The 23,891-nt window shown below is 45.4% G+C and overlaps 1 protein-coding gene across 1 annotated transcript in view; it reads left to right on the top strand.

Moving 5' to 3' along the window:
• The window catches only part of LOC135090968 (neuron navigator 2-like), a 152,972-nt gene extending 129,398 nt beyond the window's left edge, over positions 1-23,574 (top strand). The window contains exons 4-5 of the mRNA XM_063988215.1: positions 20,642-20,769; positions 21,033-23,574. Coding sequence (XP_063844285.1) covers positions 20,642-20,769; positions 21,033-21,138 — 234 coding nt within the window. The 3' untranslated portion in view covers positions 21,139-23,574. The remainder of the gene's footprint in view (positions 1-20,641; positions 20,770-21,032) is intronic.
• The last annotated feature ends 317 nt before the right edge of the window (positions 23,575-23,891 follow it).

Below are 23,891 nucleotides of genomic sequence, written 5' to 3'. Positions count from 1 at the left end.
ATGTAACTTCATCTGACCTAACCTAACTTAATCACTATTGTAAGGCATTCCTCTTTCTACATCCTTCTGTCCAACCTAACCCCAACCTAACCCTAACGTAATGTAACTTACCCCTAACCTACCTTAACGTAACTTATCCTAACTTAGCCTAACTTAACCTACCCTAACCTAACCTAACCTAACTTACCCTAATCTACGTTAACTTAACTTAGCCTAACTTAACCTGCCCTAACCTAACCTAACTACTTCCTTTCTCAGCATCCATTCTCTCCTTCCCCTTTCCCTCCCATTCCTCATTTCACTCCTGCGTCTTCTCTTTCTCCGTCGCATCTCCTTCCATGCTGTCATTTCACGTTAAGGAACATCCCTGCGTGAGGAGGTGGAGGAGGAGGTGGTGGAGGAGGAGGTGGAGGAGGAGGAGGAGGAGGAGGAGGAAATGCAAAGAAAAAGATTCCTTGTGATGTTTCAGGGACAGAAAAATATAGAGAGAAAGTATGAGAGAGAGAGAGAGAGAGAGAGAGAGAGAGAGAGAGAGAGAGAGAGAGAGAGAGAGAGAGAGAGAGAGAGAGAGAAATATACATACATAAACCATCACACCATGTACGTTTAGTATTGTGTATGCTTATGTACACCTGTTTGACCTTTGTGTGTGTGTCCAATAAGTATGTACGTGTGTGTGTGTGTGTGTGTGTGTGTGTGTGTGTGTGTGTGTGTGTGTGTGTGTGTGTGGCGAGGGTCAGGCCAGGTGATGTTATCTTTAATTAGCCCAAGACACCTGTCCCTTACCTGCCTTGCCTATTTGGACAGTGCTGGTGCTCCCGCATGACTTACGCGCACCTTTGTTCTTTTTCTTCTTCTTCTTCTTCTTCTTCTTCTTCTTCTGTGGTGAAGTTTGGTGCGGATGAAGTTTGTGCAAGGGAAGTTTCTGTATACACCTGTTATAAGTTAGGTTTCGTATAGGTGAGTTAATATACAGGTAAACATTATTTTGATTAAGTTTTTGTACAGGTGAAGTTTTGTGCAGGTGAAAGTTTATACAGGTGAAAGTTTATGCAGGTGAAGGTGTATGGAGGTGAAGTTTGCAAGGATTTGGTTATGTAAAGGTGAAGTTACAATGCAGGGAAAGTTTTGTACAGGTTAATTTTTGAACAGATGGTTTCATTTAAGTAAAGTTACATATGCAGTTCTGGTTTACTCTCTCTCTCTCTCTCTCTCTCTCTCTCTCTCTCTCTCTCTCTCTCTCTCTCTCTCTCTCTCTCTCTCTCTCTCTCTCTCTCTCTCTCTCTCTCTCTCTCTCTCTCCGTATACCCTCACTTATCCCCCCACCTTCCTCCAGGTCCCTCCACCCCTCCCTCCTTCACCCATATTTCTCCCTCCCTACCCCTTTCCTCCCTCTCCCCCTCCTCTCCTCTCCCTCTTCATCCACACAAAATCCAGAATGTGCTAATCCTGCCTAACCAGTCACTGCCCGACCTTGCCACAGAGAGAGAGAGAGAGAGAGAGAGAGAGAGAGAGAGAGAGAGAGAGAGAGAGAGAGAGAGAGAGAGAGAGAGAGAGATGGTAAATAGCAGGTGTGGCTGATAGGTTTGTAATTACTTATCAAAATAGGTTAGTGATTCTCTTGCCCCTTGACTCTCTGACGGAATCTTTACACAGGAGATGAAAAAGTTGATGCCTCGTAATGTTAGGTAACTCTCTCTCTCTCTCTCTCTCTCTCTCTCTCTCTCTCTCTCTCTCTCTCTCTCTCTCTCTCTCTCTCTCTCTCTCTCTCTCTCTCTCTCTCTCTCTCTCTCTCCTTTCCCACAGGTTTACGTTAGAGAGAGAGAGAGAGAGAGAGAGAGAGAGAGAGAGAGAGAGAGAGAGAGAGAGAGAGAGAGAGAGCAGGTACAGGTAGATAATGAGGGCGAGGTCGCCAGGTGACTCATCACAACAAACGCTTTGTTGACACTTTCTCTTTGCAGCTTAAAGGTACTGGTAAGGTTATTATTATTATTATTATTATTATTATTATTATTATTATTATTATTATTATTATTATTATTATTGGTGGTGGTGGTGGTGGTGGTGGTGGTGGTATTTTATTATTAAGCTATCATTGTTTTTACCTTCTTACACACACACACAGACAGATACAAATTAACAGACAGTTACATAAACAGACAGCCAGACCTTCTCAATCCTTTGTCTTCCGCTGTCCTGCTGTGATGCCAAGTAACTACGAGTATGGCGATTTCTTTTTTTAGCTCCATAACAAAGCGAGTCTCTGCTCTGGACAGCCCATCGAGTGTTACAGATTTTTTTGAGGCAGGCTGGAGGGTGAGAAAGGCGTACCTGTGTGTCTGTTCTGTTTATCTTCTCTCTTGTTTATCGTAAGTTCATTTGTATTGTATCTCGTTTCATTCGTGTTTTCCCTTATCTTCTTGTCTTTTGTCTTTCTTTTTCTTTCCTTTATCGTAAGTGCATTTTCACTGTCATTTCATTCGTGTTCTTCAATTTTTTTCTTGTTTCCTTGTTGATTCTTGCTTTTCTCATTGTTTGATTAGGTTCGTTTTTCATTTTAATTTTCTAATCAACACTGAAATTACGTTAGTCAAGCAATTTTTTTTTACTTTTCAGGTAATATACAAAGCAGCGGGTCATTCTCCCTTCTACAGGAGTGAACTGTCTTACTCCTGGAGGGGATAAGAACATCATGTGGCAGACTCATTACCAGACGGGTGACGGATGACTGACTGATGGGAGGGATGGACGAAGGGTTTGGGAGAGGGGAGAGTGGGGAGAGAGTGGGCTGAGGAAGTGGGTGAAGGGACACGTGCTTGATGGGGAACACGGTAGTTTGGGTACGGGAGGCGCGGGGTCTTGCAGGGGGGAGAGTGTGGCTTCCTTGCTGTTTGTTGGCAGGTAACAAGGCGTGGCTGTCACCTGTGTGTGATTTAATGTGGCGGCAGGTGGTATGAAGTGTGTGACTTGTGTGTGCGGGTGTGTTGCTAATGTCACTTCTCTCTCTCTCTCTCTCTCTCTCTCTCTCTCTCTCTCTCTCTCTCTCTCTCTCTCTCTCTCTCTCCTCTCTCTCTCTCTCAGTAATGTTCATGAAGAGAACCTTATTTACCTTATTTACCTGTGGTTTACCTGTGGTTTGTCATATAGCATCGTTTCTTCCACACCTGACCTCAGATACACCTTTCACTGTAGCCTCCTCCTCCTCCTCCTTTTCTTCTTTCTCCTCCTCCTCCTGCCTCCTCCTCCTCCTTCATCATCACCACCACCACCTGCAGAGCTCCCTCACTCCCTCACCCCCTCACCATTAATCTCGCCCCACCATCATTTCCCCTGTGCCATTCCTGCTGCTTTTATCACCCCCGTCATCACTCACACCACACCGTCACCACCGCACACGCCTCACCACCTCCAGAGTCTCATTATCACCACCGCTGCCACCGCCACCACCACAACCACCAAAGCTTACGTCTCTCATACTGGTTAACTCTGGAATTCTCTACTTGGTTTGTTTTTTTACGTTACTAAGAGTTCAACATTTTTAGCAGTGTAAAGAGACATCTGGAATTAAACTGGTCAGCTGTTGTAGGAGTCTTCCTATGCAAATGTTGAGAAAATGGCGATTCAGTGTATTATCTCACTTTATTTTATGCCGTAGTTCTTGATGAATTCACCTTTCATGCAAAAAACAAACAAAAAAAAAACGCCATCTCCCTTCCTCACTATCATCACCATCACGCCACCACCACTACCACTACTGCAACCACAAGTACTACCATCACACCCACCACATCTTCTTGCCTCTCCTCCGCTCCTACGTACAAACACCAGGTGCGCCAAATACCTGTAACTTCTGTATCACCTGCTTATCAAGACCCCAGGCTGTGGTTAGGGCTGCTCGCTGAGCCCCCAACAACACACGCTGAACCGCCGAGTCTTTCCTTGTTTGTTTTGTCAATTTGCCGAGGAGCTGCGAGGCGTGGCGGGGCGGGGAGGGGATGGGGTAGGCGGAAGGGGCAGGGTGGGGCAGTGGTGGGCGGGGCAGAGGTCGGGCGAAGCAAGGTTTGGGCGGTCCCGGGGCAGTGTTGAAGTCATGTTGACCCAGCCATTATTTGGGAGCTTCTTACTTGTGGCACTGTAGAGAGAGAGAGAGAGAGAGGAGAGAGAGAGAGAGAGAGAGAGAGAGAGAGAGAGAGAGCGTGCGTGCGTATTTCAATATTTTCCTGTTCTAATTTCCATTTTTTTCCCTTCTAATTCTGGCCGCATCCTGAGAAAGCTGGAGACGAGGGTGCTCTCTCTCTCTCTCTCTCTCTCTCTCTCTCTCTCTCTCTCTCTCTCTCTCTCTCTCTCTCTCTCTGGCGCTAATGCACACAAACCCACGCCACCGTTTTGCACGTTACATTTTTCTCAAGGAGCAATTTTCCGAGTTAAGGCGACGGTGTTTTGGTGTTTATAAAGACCCTTCACTTCACAGCCAGCCCGGCCGTGTACTTACTGCTTGCGTGTGTGTGTGTGTGTGTGTATGTGTTTGTATGTGCGTTTGTCGTTATTCAGGGTGATGTATGCGTCTTGCGGGGTTGAATTAAGTGCGGCGCGCCCTCCACGCCCTCCTTTTTGAGCCGCGGTGTTGTCCCTGGTGTGTGTTTTCCGGGTGTTAGCGCCGTGGAAGTCTTTCGGTAAACCACTTAGCCTTTGGTGTTGGCTTGAGTCCACTCTCTTATCGGGGTGAGGATGCTTCGTCTCCGCGGCGGTTCTTGCCTCCCTCGTCGGGCCGCGTGTCGGAGTCGCGATCGTAAAACCTTGATGGCGCCTCCTCGCCCCTGTCGCTTCCCGCCTCGCGTGCACCGCAGGGCCGCAAATGCACTTCGCGGCTCTGCTTTTTCTAATTTTATGGCATCGTAATTCGTTCCCAGTGATAGTTTTCCTCCCACGCCTTAACTCAGCCTCGCGTCGCACGATTCCTTGTGTTGCGTTGGGTTGTGATCAGTGTGTTGAGGCAAGGGGAGTGTTGCGCCCTGCCCCAGCCATGCCCCAGCCCTACCCCAGCCAAGCAGCATTTTTGTCAAGGCCACAGCTGCCGCCTCAGGGCCTCACACCGCGCCTCGTCGCCCCTTGGACCTGTTGCACGCAGATTACTTAACCACACGCCCGCTGTCGCTCTTTCTATTTGCACTTGTTCCTCACTCGTTCCCCCGCTGCGTCCCTCCATCGCTCTCCTACGTGACCGGCAGGCGAGGATCCTCATGACTTGCCTGCTGGGAAATTAGATGCTGGCTTGGTTGGTGGGTTGCTGTGTTGGTGGGTTACTGCTTATGTATGCCAGACTGGTGTGAGTGTGTGTGTAGAGTGGTGGTGAGTGTGCGTGTGCGTGTGTGTTTTTGTTGTGTTGATGGTGATAGTGTTGTTGATCCTATAGAAACTGGTATTGCATTTGCTAAGGATATTTGATGATAATATAGAAGGAAAAAGACATAAGGAAGAGACGAAAGAAAATAAGGAGGACGAGAACGAGGAGGAGGAGGAAGAAGAAGAGGAGGAGAGTGAAGGTCAACGTTTCATGATGGTGGTGAAGTTTGCCTCATCAGACACACCAGGCATCCCTCCCTTCATCTCCTCCCCTCTCTTCCCCTCCCTTCCCTTCCCTTTCCTCCTCCCTTTGCCGTCATGAGCACCGCACTTTAGCTTGTTGTCGAGTTTAACTTCATCTAGAACAGCTTCGGGTGAGTGAGTGAGTGAGTGAGTGAGTGAGCGAGCGGTCCTGGGCGGGAGGAAGTTGTTACCGCCAGTTAAGACAATGGCCGGAATGACTTCAATTTGGTTTGACTTATGTAAATCAACTGCATTTTTTTTTGTCCTACTCTTCACCAGCTGCCGCCCGTTGCTGCGTGCGTGGAGACTAATTTAACCAGCCGTGTGTGTGTGTGTGTGTGTGTGTGTGTGTGTGTGTGTGTGTGTGTGTATGAGTGAGTGCGTGTTTACATTACTGTTTCTAAGAGTTTTTACAAGTATTGTGTTTGTGTTGAGGGTAGAGTAGCGTGGTAGTTCGAAATTTATCGCAAAGTTTATCACAGTGTTTACGTGAGAAACTGTAAGGGTCCAAGCGACTGTACGCACTCTTTCTTCCTCTCCTGTTTTTCTCTACTTCTTTTTTTTTAGGTTTATAATAATGCTTGTGTGTGTGTGTGTGTGTGTGTGTGTGTGTGTGTGTGTGTGTGTGTGTGTGTAGGAGAGGGAGTGGGCGTGGGCGTGGGCGGTAGTCCCCCTCATTACCACAAACGGCCGTCACGCGCTGCATCTCCACTTACCCAGAAGGATAAAAAAGATTAAAATAATATAAAAACAGCAAAAAAAAAAACGACAAAAACTCCAACAACTGCCTTAAATGCGTGGAGAGCGCGTGTCCAAGTGTGCAGGAAGGTCCCTGAAGACTGCCTTGCCCGGGGACACAAGCGGCGCCTCACGCCCACGCGCCCTCACACCGCCTCGCCACACAAACACACCCTCACACCGCCTCCTCACACCCACCCCCTCACACCACACACGCTGCAGCAAAAACATAAAAAAACACAAGAACCCGAGCGTGGCGGTGTTGACGAGGCTCATTAGACGCGGCGCGGTGGTGTCACTCGTGCAATTAATCAACACTGGAGGAGGATGCAGGGTGGGGCGGGGCATGGGCGTGTGAGGCAGGGTAGCAGAATGTACTCTATGCTCTTGAGGGTGTGGCAGAAGTAGTGGAAGAAAGAATAGATGTAGGAATATCCATGTTTTATTTTCTCTTTGTGTGTGAATTATACTGGTCAAAGGTTACAGAACACCTAAATAAATTGAACTCCCGTTGAACTCCCGTTGAAGGTTATAGTTAACACCTGCATGAATAGGGATGAGTAAATATAAGTAGTAATAGAAACTTGTTAACTTTACTCTTTTCTCCTTTTGAATAACCCTTTTTAACCCCACTCTGAAAACTGGTACCTTAAGTGAGGCTTCATTAACACCCATTTTGCTGCCCTAAGTCAGAATCCCCTCTTGCATAAACAATAATTAAATAAAAACGTCGTCACAACAGAGAGGGAGGTCTGTATCAATAGGTCGTCCGTGTCAGACCCCGCAGGAGGCGATGAAGAAGCCACGGGTGATGAGAGAGTGGGAGGAGCAACAGCATGCGATTAGCGGAGGTTCAGACCCTCTCTTCTGCTATCGACAAAGAAAATGGGTGTTCGGCGTTATCAGACATCACTCACCTGGTTGTTCCGAGTCAGGTGCTGCCAGGTGAGGGTGTCGCGGCCAAGGGGTGAAAGGTAAATGTGTATAGTATTGTCTTGGCCCTGCAGGTGGTGGTGTTGTAGTGATAGTTTTTTTTTTTTTTATCTGTAAAGGTTCTCGAAAGGTTTGGAAAATGTTAAAGTAAGTCCGTGTTGAGTTTTAGTTGTTGGAAAGTTAATGGTGGTATTTTTTTTTTTTTATATATTTGTTTATTGTTTGGCTTTGTTATCTGATTCTCTCTCTCTCTCTCTCTCTCTCTCTCTCTCTCTCTCTCTCTCTCTCTCTCTCTCTCTCTCTCTCTCTCTCTCTCTCTCATATCTCCTCCATAACTAACATGCAAGAAATTCCTTTAATATTCCTTAATGATGCAAGTGCTCCAGTTTTTCCCCACCAAGTGTCGACATTTACATATCTCAGCGTTAATTCGTACTTGTATCATCGACATCGACCTTACTTCCTCCTTCTCTTCTTCTTCCTCCTCTGTTTCTCTTCTCTCTTCTCTTTTGTACCCTAATATCTTGCTCGCGTTGGCTCACTTGAGAAACCCTATATATTTTTATTCATTTTTTTTTTTTACCTGAGGCGAGAGTAAAGCAATGTTTCTTAAGGGACGGAATAAGTTACTCTTTACAATGATAGAGGAGAGGGAAAAGGAGAAAAAATATACTTTAAACCGTCCTCCTTTTCCTCCTTCGCTATATAAAGACACTCCCGTTAGTATTCTCGCTTGTTCTGTTGTTGTTGTTAAAACTTTATTATTTTTGTATCATTTACCCTTAATTGAGAATGCGTAGGTGTGATTTTGTTTCTCTCTCTCTCTCTCTCTCTCTCTCTCTCTCTCTCTCTCTCTCTCTCTCTCTCTCTCTCTCTCTCTCTCTCTCTCCAGTCCGCTGCTCACCTTTTTGCTCAGGTTAATGGCCGGCTGGACAAGATGCGGACTGTCTGTTTAACGAGCCTTCTGTTTTTTGTTCCCCGCGACTTTTGAACTCACAGCGCGGGGATAAAGGTGAGAGGACGCCCAGGCCACCTCAGGAGACGACCTCGCGGAATTTTACTCGTCATCTTTACGAACTTTCTCGGGATGTGGCGGGCTATGAAAATTCTTCCTTGCATTCGTTTTATTAATTCACCTTGGCGTTACCTGAATTCGAGAGCCACCTGCGTGCGTACCTGGTCTGATTCTTGTGGGGTTGTTGATATTCGTGTGTCTGTCAGCGTGCGTGTGTTTGTGTGTCTCGCCTACATCTTTCTATTCTTCCTAGGACTCATTTAATTAACTCACCTTCACGTTAATCTAACTGGGAAATCACCTGCGTGCGTACCTGGTCTGATTCGTGTGTGTGTGTGTGTTTATGTATGTGTGTGCGTGTGTGTGTCTCGCCTCCATGTCTTATTCTGACTTGGTTTCCTCAGTGTAAATCATTTGTGGTGCTCCAAAAGGCACGGCCAACCAGGGAGGGTAGCGGCAAAGCTGACAGCGGCGCGGGATGAAAGGAGGAGCGTCTGGACTGAGTTACAGTGAGGAGGAAAACACCTGTAGCTCCTCTTGCTCTCCTGCACACCTGCCTGCCGCTGCTCTTGTTGATATTTATAATCCTGTGTGATGAAGGAGGTGGATTCTAGACATATGCACACACACAAAAATACATGTAGATAGGTACATAGATAGATAGATAGATAAATAGATAGATAGATGTTTTGTTGACCACAGCTGGAAGTCACCCAATACATCAGATAACCAAATGCACAAAACTGTTATTCATATTTACATCAACGAAATTTATAGGTGGTGATCAAACATGTACTACGCAAAACTTACTACACTAACTAGAAATTAATGATAAAGAGTTCACCTTTACACACACACACACACACACACACACACACACACACACACAGAGAGAGAGAGAGAGAGAGAGAGAGAGAGAGAGAGAGAGAGAGAGAGAGGGGGGGAAAAAAACATAACGGAAATGGGAATAAACGAAAGTAATTAAGAGGCGATGGAGGAAGAGGCGAAAAACCGAAAAAAATACAGAAAAATAAGAAAAACAAAATGGAGGAAGAGATGGAAGTCATGGATAAATGAAAAAAAATAAAGAAATGAAGGAGAAAAAAGGAAGGTGAGAAAAAGGCAAAGAACAGACTAAGAGACAGAAAAAAAAAATAAAGATGAAAAAGAAAAAAATATCAGAAAAATTAGGGAAGAATATAGACCTCCCTTCCCTCCCCTCACTAGGCCTACCCAACCCCCCTCCCCTCCCCTTCCTCCTGGCGTAAATGTAATGGTGATATCCGGAGCCAAAGGGCGTCACCATTATCTGAAAGGGCGTCTCGTGTTCCTTCGTAATGACTCGTGTGTGTGTGTGTGTGTGTGTGAAGCGATAATGACTCTCTTCGTTTTTTCCTTCTTCCTTTCTTTCCTATAATTATCCGTTTTTTCCCTTTCTATTGTTTTTCATTTTTTTCTTCTCTCACTTCATTATTTCTATTTTTTCGTCTCCTCCCCTCCTTCTTTCTACTAATTATCTATGTTTTCTTCGTTCTATTATTTCCTTATTCCTCATCTTTCTTCATTTATCTCTATCTTTCCCTCATTCTTTATCTCTATTTTTCTCTTTTCATTTTCTCTCCTTTTTTCCCTTCCACTTATCATTATATCTTTATTTTCCTCTTCTTTTTTTCCTCTTTAATTTCTTATCCTTACTTCCTATTTCTCCTTGTGTAACCACCACCACCACCACCACTACCGTCTTTATCTCTACACCAAGAGTTACCTGTTCTCTCTCTCTCTCTCTCTCTCTCTCTCTCTCTCTCTCTGTGGTACTTTGGGTGTGTGGTGGAGTAGTGGGGGGGAGGGAGAGGGAGAGGGAGAGATTGGTTGTCGTGCTGGCGGTGGTGAGAAGATAATTTTGCGACGAGGTATGTTGTGGGTGTGTTGGGGTGGAATGTGTGTTGGGGAGTGAGGGATGTTGGGGAGATAGGTGTGTGTCTGAAGGGTTTTCTTTCATGGGGTGATAGGAGGAACAGGGAGGAGCTGGAGGATGGTATGTGGTGGGAGAGAGTTAACATAATTCTCTTTGCTCATAGTATGCAAGGATTCTGACCTGCAAGATTGTACTGTTGTTGAGGTGCATGCTTATATATTTCTTAGCATCTTTTCGTTGACTGAGGAGTGGAGAAGAGGAGGAATCAAAGCTGGAGGTCCTGAAGTGTGGAGTCAAGCAAACGAGTCAACAGGGTGTTTTAAAAAAGAGGATTAGACCAATATATGGATGGGATGAGAGGTGGATGTGTGTAGGTGTGTTCTGTACAAGGACTGCCATGTGTAGGCGTGATTAATTCTTGCAGCTTCCCCAGTTTTCATGTATTTCTGTAACTACAAGGCAAAGAAAACATGAAAAAAGAAGATAAATAAATGAACTAATTCGAGCAGTTTCTTTTAGTCATACTTATTAGCACACCTTAAGAAATAAAAATAAAAAAGAAAAGATGGAAAATATTGAAATTTCGACCTCACCTTAATTATTCTGAAGAGAGTTTGCAGTTGTCGCGTGGATAAAGAGACGGCTTAAGGTAGTCAGGTGTCCGGCAGGTAATTAGTCACACAGGTGGGCCCACTCACCTGTGCCGAACATCCAGGGTGCGTCAGGGCATCTCGCATTCCTCACAGTGGTTACTTTCACCTGTGAGGACTGTGGACACCCCCTCCCCTCTTGCCCCTAGTTCCCCTCTCCTTCTCCACCCAATCCCCCTGGCCTGCTTCCTCCTCCTCCTCCTCCTCCTCCTCCTTTTTTTTTTTTTTCCTTGTTGTTGGTGGTGGTGGTGTATGTTGTTGTTGTTGTTGTTGTTGTTCACAGGGACTGCCACGTGCAGGCCTAATGGATTCTTGCAGCTTCCCTTGTTCTGTTATGTTCATATGTTCATTTTCTTTGCCCTCCTCCTCCTCCTCCTCCTCCTGAAGGTCAAAGGTTCTGGTCTTCCTTGGAGGTCATTGAATTTTGGGGAGGGCGAGGGATGATTGGAGGAGGGCTGGAGGAAAAACAAGAGGAGGAAGACATGCTCGTTGCCCCCTTCCTAGTTTCCCATACCCCATTCCTCTTCCCCTTCCCTTTTTCTCTTATTTTTATTCTTCTTTTCTTTCTTCTCTTCCTCTCTTCTCTCTTTTCTCTTCGCTTCTCGTTTCTCACTTTTTCTTATTTTTATACTTCTCTTCCTCCGCTTCTTTTCTCTTCCTCTCTTTTATTTCTATTCTTCTCTTCTTTCGTCTCTCTTTTTCCCCTTTCTCTTTTCCATTCTTGCTTTCTCACTCATTTGAAAATCTAATCATGTACTAATATATGGAGCTCTTTCTTAGTTATTCTCTCTCTCTCTCTCTCTCTCTCTCTCTCTCTCTCTCTCTCTCTCTCTCCTCTCTCTCTCTCTCTCTCTCTCTCTCTCTCTCTCTCTCTCTCTCTCTCTCTCTCAAACACACTCAGACATTCACATAACGAAATTTTTACCATTTAAACACACCACCAATTGCTCTGAATACAGCCTGACTCTTAATACGAAGCACAGCACGTCCCGCTGCCACACTGGGAATTAAAAGGCATGAGAGACAAACCGGACTGGCGCCTTTTATTGGTCCACATCAGATTGCGTCGATTAATCAGACGTAAAGACGCCCGCTTCTGCTGGTGGTGGTGGTGGTGGTATTGGTGGTGGTGGTGGTGGTACTCCGCCTCTAGCTTGGGGAAATGTAGAAAAAGATTAGAAAGAGATTATTGGTCAAGAGGAGAGGTTGGGTAAGTAGAGAGATTGAATATTTATTAAAATTTTATTATTTATGATTTATTTATTCTTTAGTGTTATTTATTGTTGTTGTTTATTAGTCTAGTAGGAAAAATTAGGAGTTTAGAAGAGTATTTATTGGATATTGAGCAGAAAACACGTTAGATATTTGATTGATTGAGATTGGGTGTTAGAAAGAAGCATTGGGTTTTTAAAAAAGATTGGGTTTTCAGTAAAGATTGGGTATTCAGTACAAGACGAAAGTTTGGGTATTTTAAGGGTCATTTTCGAGTTTTTTAGGGTCAGCGGATCATAGTGGTGTCTCAATGCGATTAATTTCACGATTGTTTGTCTTTTGAAGGTAAATTTTGGCGTTAAATGTAGAGAAGAGGAAGAAAATGAGGTTTAGTACGTTGTGTGTGGAATGTGTGTGTGTGTGTGTGTGTGTGTGTGTGTGTGTGTGTGTGTGTGTGTGTGTGTGTGTGTATGTTTTCTCCTTTTTTTCTCTATTTTTTTTTTTTTTTTAGCTAGAGTGGTCTCGATTCATGGCTGCTTTTTTTCCCTTTTTTTTTTATATAATTTCTCTGTGCAGCGAATTTTCGTTATTTATTCAGTGATATTCCTGTCTTATCCTCCTTGTAATTTTCTCTTGCGGCTTCTTCAATTATCATCTGCTTCTTCCTCGCTTTGTGCTTCTTTCTTTATCTTATTCTCCTTTCGGTTCTTTTATCATGATTCTGTAATACGCGTGTGATTCTGTGCGCTCTTCCCCCTTCCCCCCCTCCTCTCTCTCTCTCTCTCTCTCTCTCTCTCTCTCTCCTTTGTTCCCGTACCCTCCACTCATTTCCACCTAAATTCCACGATCAAGTCCCGCCATGTGGTCTGCTAATGGCTATCTTATCAACCCCCATCACTTTCTCATTCCTATTTACATATAATCTTTACTCCCATTCCTCTCCCAAGCTCCCTTTCTCCTCTTCCCTCTCCTCGCTCTCATTCTTCGCTCTCACCTCACCACTGTGTTTCAATAACTGTATTCCACCACTTTGCCTTCCCCTCCATCATCGAGTTCCCTTCTCTTAACCTCCTCTCCCTCCCACTCTCCCTCTCTTACATCACTGACTCCCGCGGGCACTGTCTCCCTCCTCTCCCTCCCTCCCTCACTCTCCGCAACTCCCACCTGGCCGCCGCACCTGTCCACAACCCCACCTGTTCTTACCTTCCCCCCCAATTAATCTCACAGGACTTATCTCTCATGGCTTACCTAAGAGGCGATGCTTCCTGAGGTCCAAGTGAAGGAAATTTTGTTAGTTATCAGTATATTTCGCTTTGTTTTTTCCCCCTTTCACGTTTTTTGCTCTGCGTCGCTCGGCCATGACCCAGTGTTTGCGGCGCATGACTGAGCACAGAGGCAGCGCTGTTAATCCGGCCAGTGAAACACCCTGGCTTTATTCCCAGGCCGCGGTGACACAAGAACATGGAAAAGGGAAGCTGCAAGAAGCCGTTATGGTCCCCACGTTGTAATCTTAATCCTTTCACTTAACTCTTTTCCCATAATCCCTTGCAACTCTTCACACGTTAATTAATTCTGTGGTCTAGGCATTAGAAAATTCATCTTTTATTCTCTCCTTACTCTACCTGTTCGTGCAGTACACATGTTTTTATTCAGTGTTAGCAAAAGACGACCATAGCAGTGAACAGGTCAAGCAGAGGTGGAGGCGATGACTGGTGGATTAGAAGAGATGGGGACCGTGGAAGAGATTGTGGAAGAGAACAGAGGAGAGACAATGATAGAGAGAAGATAGAGTCTGAAGGACAATACAAGAGAGGAGATAAGAGAAAAGAGAGGAAAGTGAGGAAGAGGATAAAGCAAAGGAGGATTAGAAGGATGAGGAAGAGGAAAACAGGAAGCTAGATAAAAGGAGGATAATTTGAAGGAGATAAGGAGGAAAATAAGAAAAAGAGAAGAGGAGGAGGAGGAGGATAACAGAGAAACATAGCAAGACCTGAAGGAAAACGATGAAGAATAATAGGCAGAGACAAAAAAACGCGAAGAGGAGGAGGAAGAGGAGGAATACATAGGAATACATAAGAAAGACGAGTGACAGGAGGCCTTGCTACCTATGATAAGGCCACTCGTTCACTATACTACATCTATAATAAGCTATATACTTAGTAGGAGGCAAGGATAGAGCAGAAGAAGCTCCTCCCCACCCACACCACTCCCCTCCCGGCGTTACCCGGCAAGAAATAAAGAGGAGGAGGAGGAGGGGAGGAGGAGGAGGAGGAGGAGGAGGAGGAGGAGAATCAACAGTAGGCGAGGTCATGAACATCTTCTAGTGTGCCAAGACAAATTAGCGGAATGTGTGTGTGTGTGTGTGTGTGTGTGTGTGTGTGTGTGTGTGTGTGTGTGTGTGTGTGTGTGTGTGTGTGTGTGAGAGTTAGGGGAACATTCCGGTAGTGCTTGTCTCTCCTTCCCTCCCTCTTCCCCTCCCTCCCCCCTTCTCCTCCCTCCCCCCCACTCTCTTCCTCCGTCACGCTGCAGAATAAATACACAAGGGAAACCTCTCTCTCTCTCTCTCTCTCTCTCTTCTCTTCTCTCTCTCTCTCTCTCTCTCTCTCTCTCTCTCTCTCGTCTCTCTCTCTCTCTCTCTCTCTCTCTCTAGAGCTCCTCCCGTTGTATATATTGATAGATTAGCGACCTTAATTGATTAGAAGCGGCAAGAATAATGACCTTTGACCTTTCCGTGATCTTTGACCCTCCAGCTGATCCATTAACACGCCCCCGCCCATGTCACTGTAAAGTAATGCATTGCTCAGCACACACACATACATACATATATACGTGGCGTGCATGCATGTGTTCGTGTAAAGAGGCTGGAAAGGTTAGCTTGACCTGTCTTCATGACCTTCACACGTCCCCGTTTTGTGCCTGGAAGCAAGAGGAGGAGGAGGAGGAGGAGGAGGAGGAGGAGGAGGAGGAGGAGACACAACTAAGAACACTTAATAGAAGAGAGGAAAGGGCCAGATGAGGAAAGAAAGAAGGAAGAAGAGAAGATAAAGAGGAAGAGGCGGAGGAGGAGGAAGAGAAGGAAAAGTTGAGACAAACTGACAGAAAAAAATAAAGAGGAAGTGAAAAAAAAAATGAGACGAAAATAAGAGAGAGAAAAAAAATGTAAGAACTTCACTGAGGCAACACTGAAGAAGAAGAAGAAGAAGTACCACCACCACCACCACCACCACCACCACCAATAATAACAAGAACAATAGCAAGAAGAAGAAGAAGAAGAAGAAGAAGAAGAAGAAGAAGAAGAAGAAGGGGAAGAAGAAGACACTGCATCACCTCCCCTCGATCCTCACAGTCATCCCTTCTCGCTGAAAATTGTGGGTTCCCTGCACACGCAATCCTGTGGGCGTGGATCTCAAGAGGGCGGGTCAGGCGGGGTCAAGTGTGGGTGGAGGGGGTGGGCGGGCATGGGGGGGAGGTCGGGGGGTGGGCAGTGTGGGGGGGGGTAGATAATCTTGAGGCAACTAGAAGTGATAGATTGCTAAGAAAGTTTGTTTGTTTTCGTATTTATTTATTTGTTTATTTTTGTTTATTTTATTTATTTTTTATTTATTTCTGTTTTATTTTCCTGTAATTTTCTGTCTATTTGTGCGTCTGTCTGTGTGTGTGTCTGTCTGTCTGTTAGCGTTCATGCGCGTGTGTCTACTTTAGCTGTCTGTCAAACTCTCTCTCTCTCTCTCTCTCTCTCTCTCTCTCTCCTCTCTCTCTCTCTCTCCTCTCTCGTCTCTCTCTCTCTCTCTCTCTCTCTCTCTCTCTCTCCTCGCTATGTATCTGTCTATATTTGTTTGTCTGTCTGTCTGTCTGTCTGTCTCTCCGTCTGTTTATTTAGTTGTGTATTCTGCATTTTTTTTTTTTTTACGTCCTTTGGTGAAAAATCTAGTTAGTTTCTCTCTCTCTCTCTCTCTCTCTCTCTCTCTCTCTCTCTCTCTCTCTCTCCTCTCTCTCTCTCTCTCTCTCTCTCTCTCTCTCTCTAAAAAAAGTGGCATTTATTGCTTTTGTTCTTTATTATCTGATATCTCTTCGTTCTCACAAAAAAAAAGGTAATACAATAGACCTTTTTAACAAATGCAAAAGGAAAATTTAAAAGTTAATTTGTTTTTGGGGTCATATATTTTTTTTTGGGGTGGGGGAGATTTCCTTGTGATCGAATCCCTTAAAGTCAAATTGGAAAAACAAAAAAAAAACAACAATACGAATAACTATAAAGAATGTAATAGTTATGGGATTTATTTATTTAATTTCTTTTTTTTTACGTTAATCTTGAAACGCTATTAAAGGCCGGGCTATTTTTTTCCACAGGCTAAATTACTGTGTGTGTGTGTGTGTGTGTGTGTGTGTGTGTGTGTGTGTGTGTGTGTGTTCAATGGCGTAACAATCCGGTTCTGTAATCAGGTGACTTTTGATAATGGAGGTGAAATGAAAGGCGGAGAAAGGTGTGGAGAGTAATTACCTTCCCGTGCAGGTGTGGGAAGGGAGAGAAAAAGAGAGAGAGGGAGAGAGAGAGAGAGAGAGAGAGGGAGAGAGAGTATCAGTCAGTGGCAGTTGTTACCATGTTCCACGTCTTCTCTTGTCGATAAATTACTGCGAGAATTATTAACAGTATAGTGTGGCAATACATAGTGATTGTATAGTGGATGGTGATTGGTGAATGAAGTATGAGTGTGTTAACCCTTTGATTGCTATTCGCCACACCTTCCGTTAATTACTATTCACTCTGAGATACCTTTACTAACTCTACAGCCACCTGCAATCTTTAAACTGTGTACAAATTGCAAAATATATTCGTTTTTATCCTCTGTTTTTCGTAGATGCTTATAAAAATTGCTTGCATTACTTCTGGTGTTGTTAATTGCTTCGTATTGCAGTGAAAGGGTTGATATTGTAATGTCCTCATAGGATTTGTATGTAAATGTCAATGTAAATATTGTCTTAGCGTGAGTGTTTACCGTGGCAGGTGTGTGGATGGTGGCTAGAGAGGATGTATGGTGGCAGGTGTAACCAAGTGTGTTGAGAGCCCCATCACCACTATACACCTTCCCGTGGCATGCCTGGAGCCATCTGCACGTGTGGGTGATTAGAGTGCCAAGCAGGTGTAACAATTTGAGTGCGAGTCATGCACGTAACACACACACACACACACTCTCTCTCTCTCTCTCTCTCTCTCTCTCTTGCAGTTACTTTACATTCGACAATCATCTTGACTTTCTGTTCGATTCCCTTTATGTCGTGTGTTCATCTGCTTGCATCTCCAACTCCTCCTTCTCCTCGTCTCATTCCTGCGCATCCCTCACTTCCACCTCCGTCTTACCAACCTTGGGACCACCGCACCTGTCCAGACTTACCTGTGTCTTCAGCAACTTCATTGATTATGAGTTAATTTCTCGGTGTCTCAGAGGAGCCGCATGTGAAGTAGCACTGATTAGGAGATCAAGGAAAAGCTCAGGTAATTTCTCGTCTCTTGTTTCCCGGGTGACGCTGTTAGGTACGTGCTGTAGTGAGCGTTTTCCCAGCCAAGGAGGGGATGCTCAAATGCGCTCGCTGAATTGGTAAGCACAGGAAGACTTAGGAAGATCTGATGTGAGTGTGTATGTGGCGCCGGCGACTGACTGGCCGGCAGGGTTCGTCGGCAGGAACATAGAAAGATAGTGATTGATAAAAGTACTCTTATAATACGTCGTTATCAAGGGTCTACTCTCTCACTTTACACTTAACAGATTGGTGTGGCTAGACAGGGTTCAGTGTTGTAATTTGTGAATCGAAGTGTGTTTTTGGACTCAATCTTGTAATGCAGACTTATATCCTTGACTTAATCTAATACCAATATTCTTAAACGTTCCGATGCTTTTTCTGGGTTACTTTCAACGAGCTGTAATATAAATCTGGCTGGCTTTCAAAGGTGTTCTGATGCTTCTAATGACTTAACAGTCATCCTATATCAAAAATAGGAAAAATCAACCATGAAAACTCGCCAAATCATTCTTGTGGCCTTAGAAAATAGTGAAGAGAGAACTAAAAAATCAACACGTTTAAGAATACAAACCCAAGAGACTTGCATACAAAATAAAACATAAAATCTTGCAGGTTATTACAGGTAAAAAACAGTGAAGGGATGAATCCAAGCGTGTGTTAAGGGGGCGGTACTCTCTGGCGCCCCTTTGTCCCCTTGACTAATGAACAGACAGTGCGGGAGGCGGCGAGTCGAGGCGCAGAATGTGACCGCAGCTTTCATGGCGGTGAGGAACGCAGCGGTGGCGATTGGGGTGATTGTGGCGGCGATAGTGTTAATGGTGATGGATGGTGAAGGTGAGTGGTGATGGGGGTGGGGTGATGGGTGGTGATAAGGATTTGGTGCAGTGGTGGTGGTGGTGGTTGGTTGGAGGGCAATGGTCTGAGCAGTGCAGAGTTAGGGAGGCTGTCCTGCATTATGAGATAGTGGTGGTGATGGTGATGATGATGGATACTCGTGGTGATGGTGTAATAAAAGTTATAAAGGGCGATAATACATTTCTCTATCTCTCTCATGTATCATTCTTCCTCCTCCCATTACTGTCTGTACACCTCAGCTCTCCCTAACACACCTGTACATTATAAACCCATTAATTGCGTACCTGTCACCTTATGAACCTTTATATATGCGTAAGTTAGCGTTTATTTTATTATTAGAAGGAGACTGGCCTAGATAAGCGAAAATATATAAAAAAAAGGGTTAATTGCAGTTTATTATCATTTATTCATTTAATTTGACTTTTATCATCTTATTTACTTATTCATCTTTATGAGGGTGAGTGGGAAGGAAATCTTAGGAATGGTACCTTGGCAAACTTTAACTTTCTCACCTGTCGTCTGTACACCTGTCAGCATCTAATCAGTCACTACCTCACCTCACCTCGCCTTCCTTCACCTCACCTGTCGAAATGGATTGAAATGAATGAGATTACGCCCGCCCCTGTGACAGCCGCGAGAGACAACACGAGACGTCCCTCACCTGTGACACGATGCAATTTAAGCTTCACATACATACCTGAGCTTCATCTTCATTCCAGGTAGTTTCCCGCGCCGTCACGAACAGAAACGGCCACTTCATTAATCTGGGAAGTGCGAGAGAGAGAGAGAGAGAGAGAGAGAGAGAGAGAGAGAGAGAGAGAGAGAGAGAGAGAGAGAGAGAGAGAGAGAGAGAGTTTAAATGATTTTTCAGTAGTTATTTTGTTCCTTTCTCTATGATACTCTTGCGGGTTATAGTATTTTGTATCCTTTTCTCCTCCTCCTCCTCCTCCTCCTCCTCTTCCTCCTATATGCTCATAATCTCAAAACAACCCTGTAAGGACAAAAGATCTGGTGTTTTTTTTGTTCTTTCTTTGGTTTCTTTTGTATTCCTTTAACGTTCCTCCTCCTCCTCCTCCTCCTCCTTCTTCTGCGGTCTTCCTTTCACTGCAGTACTATTCAAGCAGTAGAAGCCACATTTCCCCTCCCTCCTCTTCCTCCTCCTCCTCCTCCTCCTCCTCCTCCTCCCCATACCTGTATAATTCACCTGTAATTGGATCTCAGGGAAAGCCGCGGCGTGGGTGCGGTCGCTCGGCTTAATGTGAGTGAAGTGTCTGCTCGGGTGAGATTGGCAGCCCTTGTATGTCTGTCCGCGTGTCCGTCTGTCAATGCCGAGAGAGAGAGAGAGAGAGAGAGAGAGAGAGAGAGAGAGAGAGAGAGAGAGGGAGAGAGAGAGAGAGAGAGAGAGAGAGCGCTAACCTCGTAAAATCACTAGTAAAAACAAAAGAAATATATATAAGAAAATGAATATGATAAGAATTAGAGTAGAAAAATTAATATAACTAGAGACACAGACAGACGGACAGACAGACAGACAGACAGACAGAGAAACACAAACCAGCACATCACCACACTCCACTACACACACACACCACCACACACCACCACACACCACACCAAAGAAGGCCAATTCCATTAATTCAGCCTAATGTGGCGAAACTGCATCTCCCCCCACCACGCCCACCCAGCCACCAACCCACCCCCTCCCCCCACCCCAGCCGCCACTGTTATTGTAAATTATATAATGCTAATTTCCTGGATGCTATGATGTATTTCCTCGCTAGTTATTCACTTGGCACGGTGCGGGCAGGTGGTGGTGGTGGTGGTGGCGGTGGTGGTGGTGGTGGTGAGGGCTGGGGGAAAGAGGGGGTGGTTTGTTGGATGAAGGATAGATCGTTGGGGAGTGGGGGTGATGTATTACAGGATGGGGAGGTTGGTGTTGTTGTTGTTGTTGTTCCTTTTCTTTTTCTTTTCTTCATTCTCGTTCTTTCCATTGTATTTCCTCTTCCATTCTCTCTCTCTCTCTCTCTCTCTCTCTCTCTCTCTCTCTCTCTCTCTCTCTCTCTCTCTCTCTCTCTCTCAAATTACCATCAGAAACAATTATAAACTTAACAAAAAGCAAAGGCAAAAAATGAATAAATAAATAACCCACGTTGTATTGTTTTCTATAGTTTTCCCGTTGAAATGGCAACTAACTGCTACATTTTCTGTGATTTGCAGCTGGATAACATTGGCGCGTCGCTGTCCTACCTGGCAGGGCTGGGCGTGGCCTTGGACGGACTCACGGCCAAGGACATTAAGGACGGGAACCTCAAGGCCATCCTCTCCCTCTTCTTCGCCCTCTCCAGGTAGGCACACTCGATTTTTTCATTTTTTTTTTTTTTTTTTCACCTTTTTTGTCTTTTTTTTTGTCTTTTTTTTTTCGTTTATTCTCCTTCTTATTCTTGTTCATGTTCTGTTAATTTTTTTCTTACTTTCTGCTATGGGCAACACAAACTACTACTACTACTACTACTACTACTACTACTTAAGAATATATAAACTTATATATACTTAAAAACCAAACTATAACGTACTTAAGTCACCTTTCACCTGCGTCACGTATTCTCAGGTACAAGCAGCAGCAGAAGCAGGCGCAGCAGGAGAGGAAGGAACTCGAGAAACTCCGGGAGAAGAAGCAAGAGAGCGAGATGGTGACGACGGCTGCATCTAAGTGAGTACGCCTTTCTACTTTTGTGTGTCTCGTGCCCTCTTGCAGTGCCCCTCGTTTCCTTATGTCTCAGTGCTCTTACGTTCTTAATTATCTGTCTGCCGGGCACTGTGTTTATATTTCAAGGTTTGTATTCTTTCTTTCTTTCTTTCTTTTTTTTTTTTTTTGTGCTTCCATGTAGATAATTTTTTTAGGGTTCAGTGCGTACTGTTACAACAAAGGTAAGGAATAAGTCTCCAGGAACACAAACGAAGAACAAACGCCAGGATAACACAAGGTAAACCATAAACAAGTCACTTTAAGATTTTAGAATGCCATGGTTTTATCTCGAATAATTTTACATTAATTTAAAGTAGAAAGTATTATCAGTGGACGAGGGCGTGGAGCCAACGAGTGTGCGCTTAAGAGATGAAGTAGTCTCCCCGTCAATATTCGTTTTCTACAATCACTGGCTTGTGTCCGTTTTCTTTTGTGAGTCTCATGGTTAACTTAGTAAGCGTATGTACTGTATTGCCAGATCCACGGGTGTTGTATTTGCGTGTTCATCGTGCATTTCTCACCCCAGAAGTTAGAAGCAGGCTGATCACTCACGTTCAGTTCCCCTTATATAAAAACACGGCTAGGATTTTCCACTACAAATTACTAATGTGAATCGAAGACATTTGTGGAGGGAATAAGAATTAAATAAGAATTAGCGCCTTTAATATTCCTAATGATGGCGTGTAGGTGTTTCCAGCCACTCCTGCAGCTTGTGGTGGCTTGCGTAGCTGAGGAAGAGGAGGAGGAGGAAGAACAAGAGGGGAAGGAGGGGGAGGAGGAGGAGGAGGGGAAGAAGAAGGAGGTTTATCAGGAGAGACTGCATCGACGCCCTACAATTACGGATGACAGGATGCAAATTAACTAAACCTGACGTCAAGATGGATCCCAGGAGACGGACAGGGCGGTGGTGTGAGGTACTGGAGGTGTGCGTGGCGGCGCCCTCAGAATAGCGTCCTTGGCTGCTGCAGGAATCACGGGGCCTCCTCCCTAAGTGGCCGTAGCGTGTGTCGTGGGTGGTTTACGGCCCTAGGACCAATACGGGAGGCGGTGCAACCCTTTCTGAACCACCGTGCCGTTCCCATTCCAGTGTCTCCTTCTCAGTAATCCCTTCCTGTTTTATGAGTGCATTTTTTCCCTCTACTTAATTCCCATCTGACAGAACCTTTTTTCTATGTAATTTCCCTTCCATCAGGCCCCATAGAGTACCTTTCCATACCTTCTCTGCCGCCCCTGCTTCTCCCTTGCCACCTCCTTGAGCCCCTACAGTCCCCAAAGAAGTGAGTGACGAGAGTGACAGTTCGGTCTCTTCGTAATTCTCTTTCCTTTATCTGTGTCTGTCATGTTTATCTTTTTTACCTTCGACTTATCTCCCCTTGCGTCCGTTGGGGGTTTTCTCGCGGTCGCTTTTCTTGTTGGCGTGTTGGGAGCACCTTTCCCCCACGCCCCCCTCGCCCCGCCAGACGCCACGCCGTTATTTGGTGTCTGATCGTGTTGATTTTGTTTTCCACTCGAGTTCTCGCAGCGAGTGTTGGCGCCTCCTGCCTCTGTTCGTTTCCCTTGACTCGCTAACGACACTCCTTCAGGATCATCCGTGCCTGCGGCCTCGTCTGTTAGTCCTCCGCCGTAAGTTTCTCCCCAGCGGTGACTTTAACGAGGGTTTCAGGGTGTGGCGCCTTCCATTATGCTTATCCTCGACTCCTTCAGAGCCTTGCCCGCCAGACGCAGGCCATGGCGGGATCAGTGTCACTCCGAGAAGAGTGTCCACAGACGTCTCGGTGTTAGTGAGGCTTTGGAGTGATTTCTCGTGTCGTCCCCGCACTCCCGAGCACTTTGCGAGGGTAAGACCAAGGCTTAACTAAAAGACCTCAACACTTCACGTCCAAAAACCGGTTTGCAGTTTTCCATTAGTGAGGCTCCGACAGGGATGGACGGCCCCGACAGGTCTGCGGCAGCCTGGTGGCGGGCCGCGGCCTCCCACAACAGGGTAATTGTGACAAATAGCTTCATTATGCCACCCTGGACGCATATCCTCAGCTTCATCGCCTTCTACGTCCATCGCGGCTTTTGTAACGCCAGGGTGCTCAACGGTGGTGCCTCGCCCGGCCACATCGGAACCATCGGGGCGTGTTGAAAGCCCTAAGACCTGAGTGATAACCCTTAGCTTGGGCTGGCGGAGGGAGGCGGTGAAAAGTCCGGGGAGTGTCGACCTTCCAGCACAGGTCGCAACATATTAGTGTCTGTAAAAGGGAACAAAGAAAAAATTGATGTTAAATAGAGATTCTCAATAAACAAAGCGAGACTAGGTGACATAAGAGTTGAGAGGAAACTGCAAACACTCTCTCTGACTCTTCTCTTCCCCTCTCTGTCTCTTCCATTTCTCCTTCATATTATCCCAAGTATTTTCCGTCTCCCCAACCCGATGTCTCCCTCATAGCCTTCCACTTCCTTGGCATCCTTCTCTCTCCTCCTCCTCCTCCTCCTCCTCCTCCTCCCACTGGCCAGGTCAAGGTGGGGATAAGGGCCAAACTTAGTCACATTTATTGGCCTTGGGTCTCGAGGTCCTATTCCTGTCATATGGTCTCCACTCCTTCCTCTCCCTTGTATCCTTCGCTCGTGCCCTTCGTATGTATCCTTCGCCTTCTCTCTCTTGCTTCAGAGAGAGAGAGAGAGAGAGAGAGAGAGAGAGAGAGAGAGAGAGAGAGAGAGAGAGAGAGAGAGAGA

This window comes from Scylla paramamosain, chromosome 36, assembly GCF_035594125.1.
Source record: "Scylla paramamosain isolate STU-SP2022 chromosome 36, ASM3559412v1, whole genome shotgun sequence".
Taxonomy (NCBI): Eukaryota; Metazoa; Arthropoda; class Malacostraca; order Decapoda; family Portunidae; genus Scylla; species Scylla paramamosain.
Note: the sequence above shows the minus strand (reverse complement) of the source record. Positions and strands in the feature narration are given on the sequence as shown.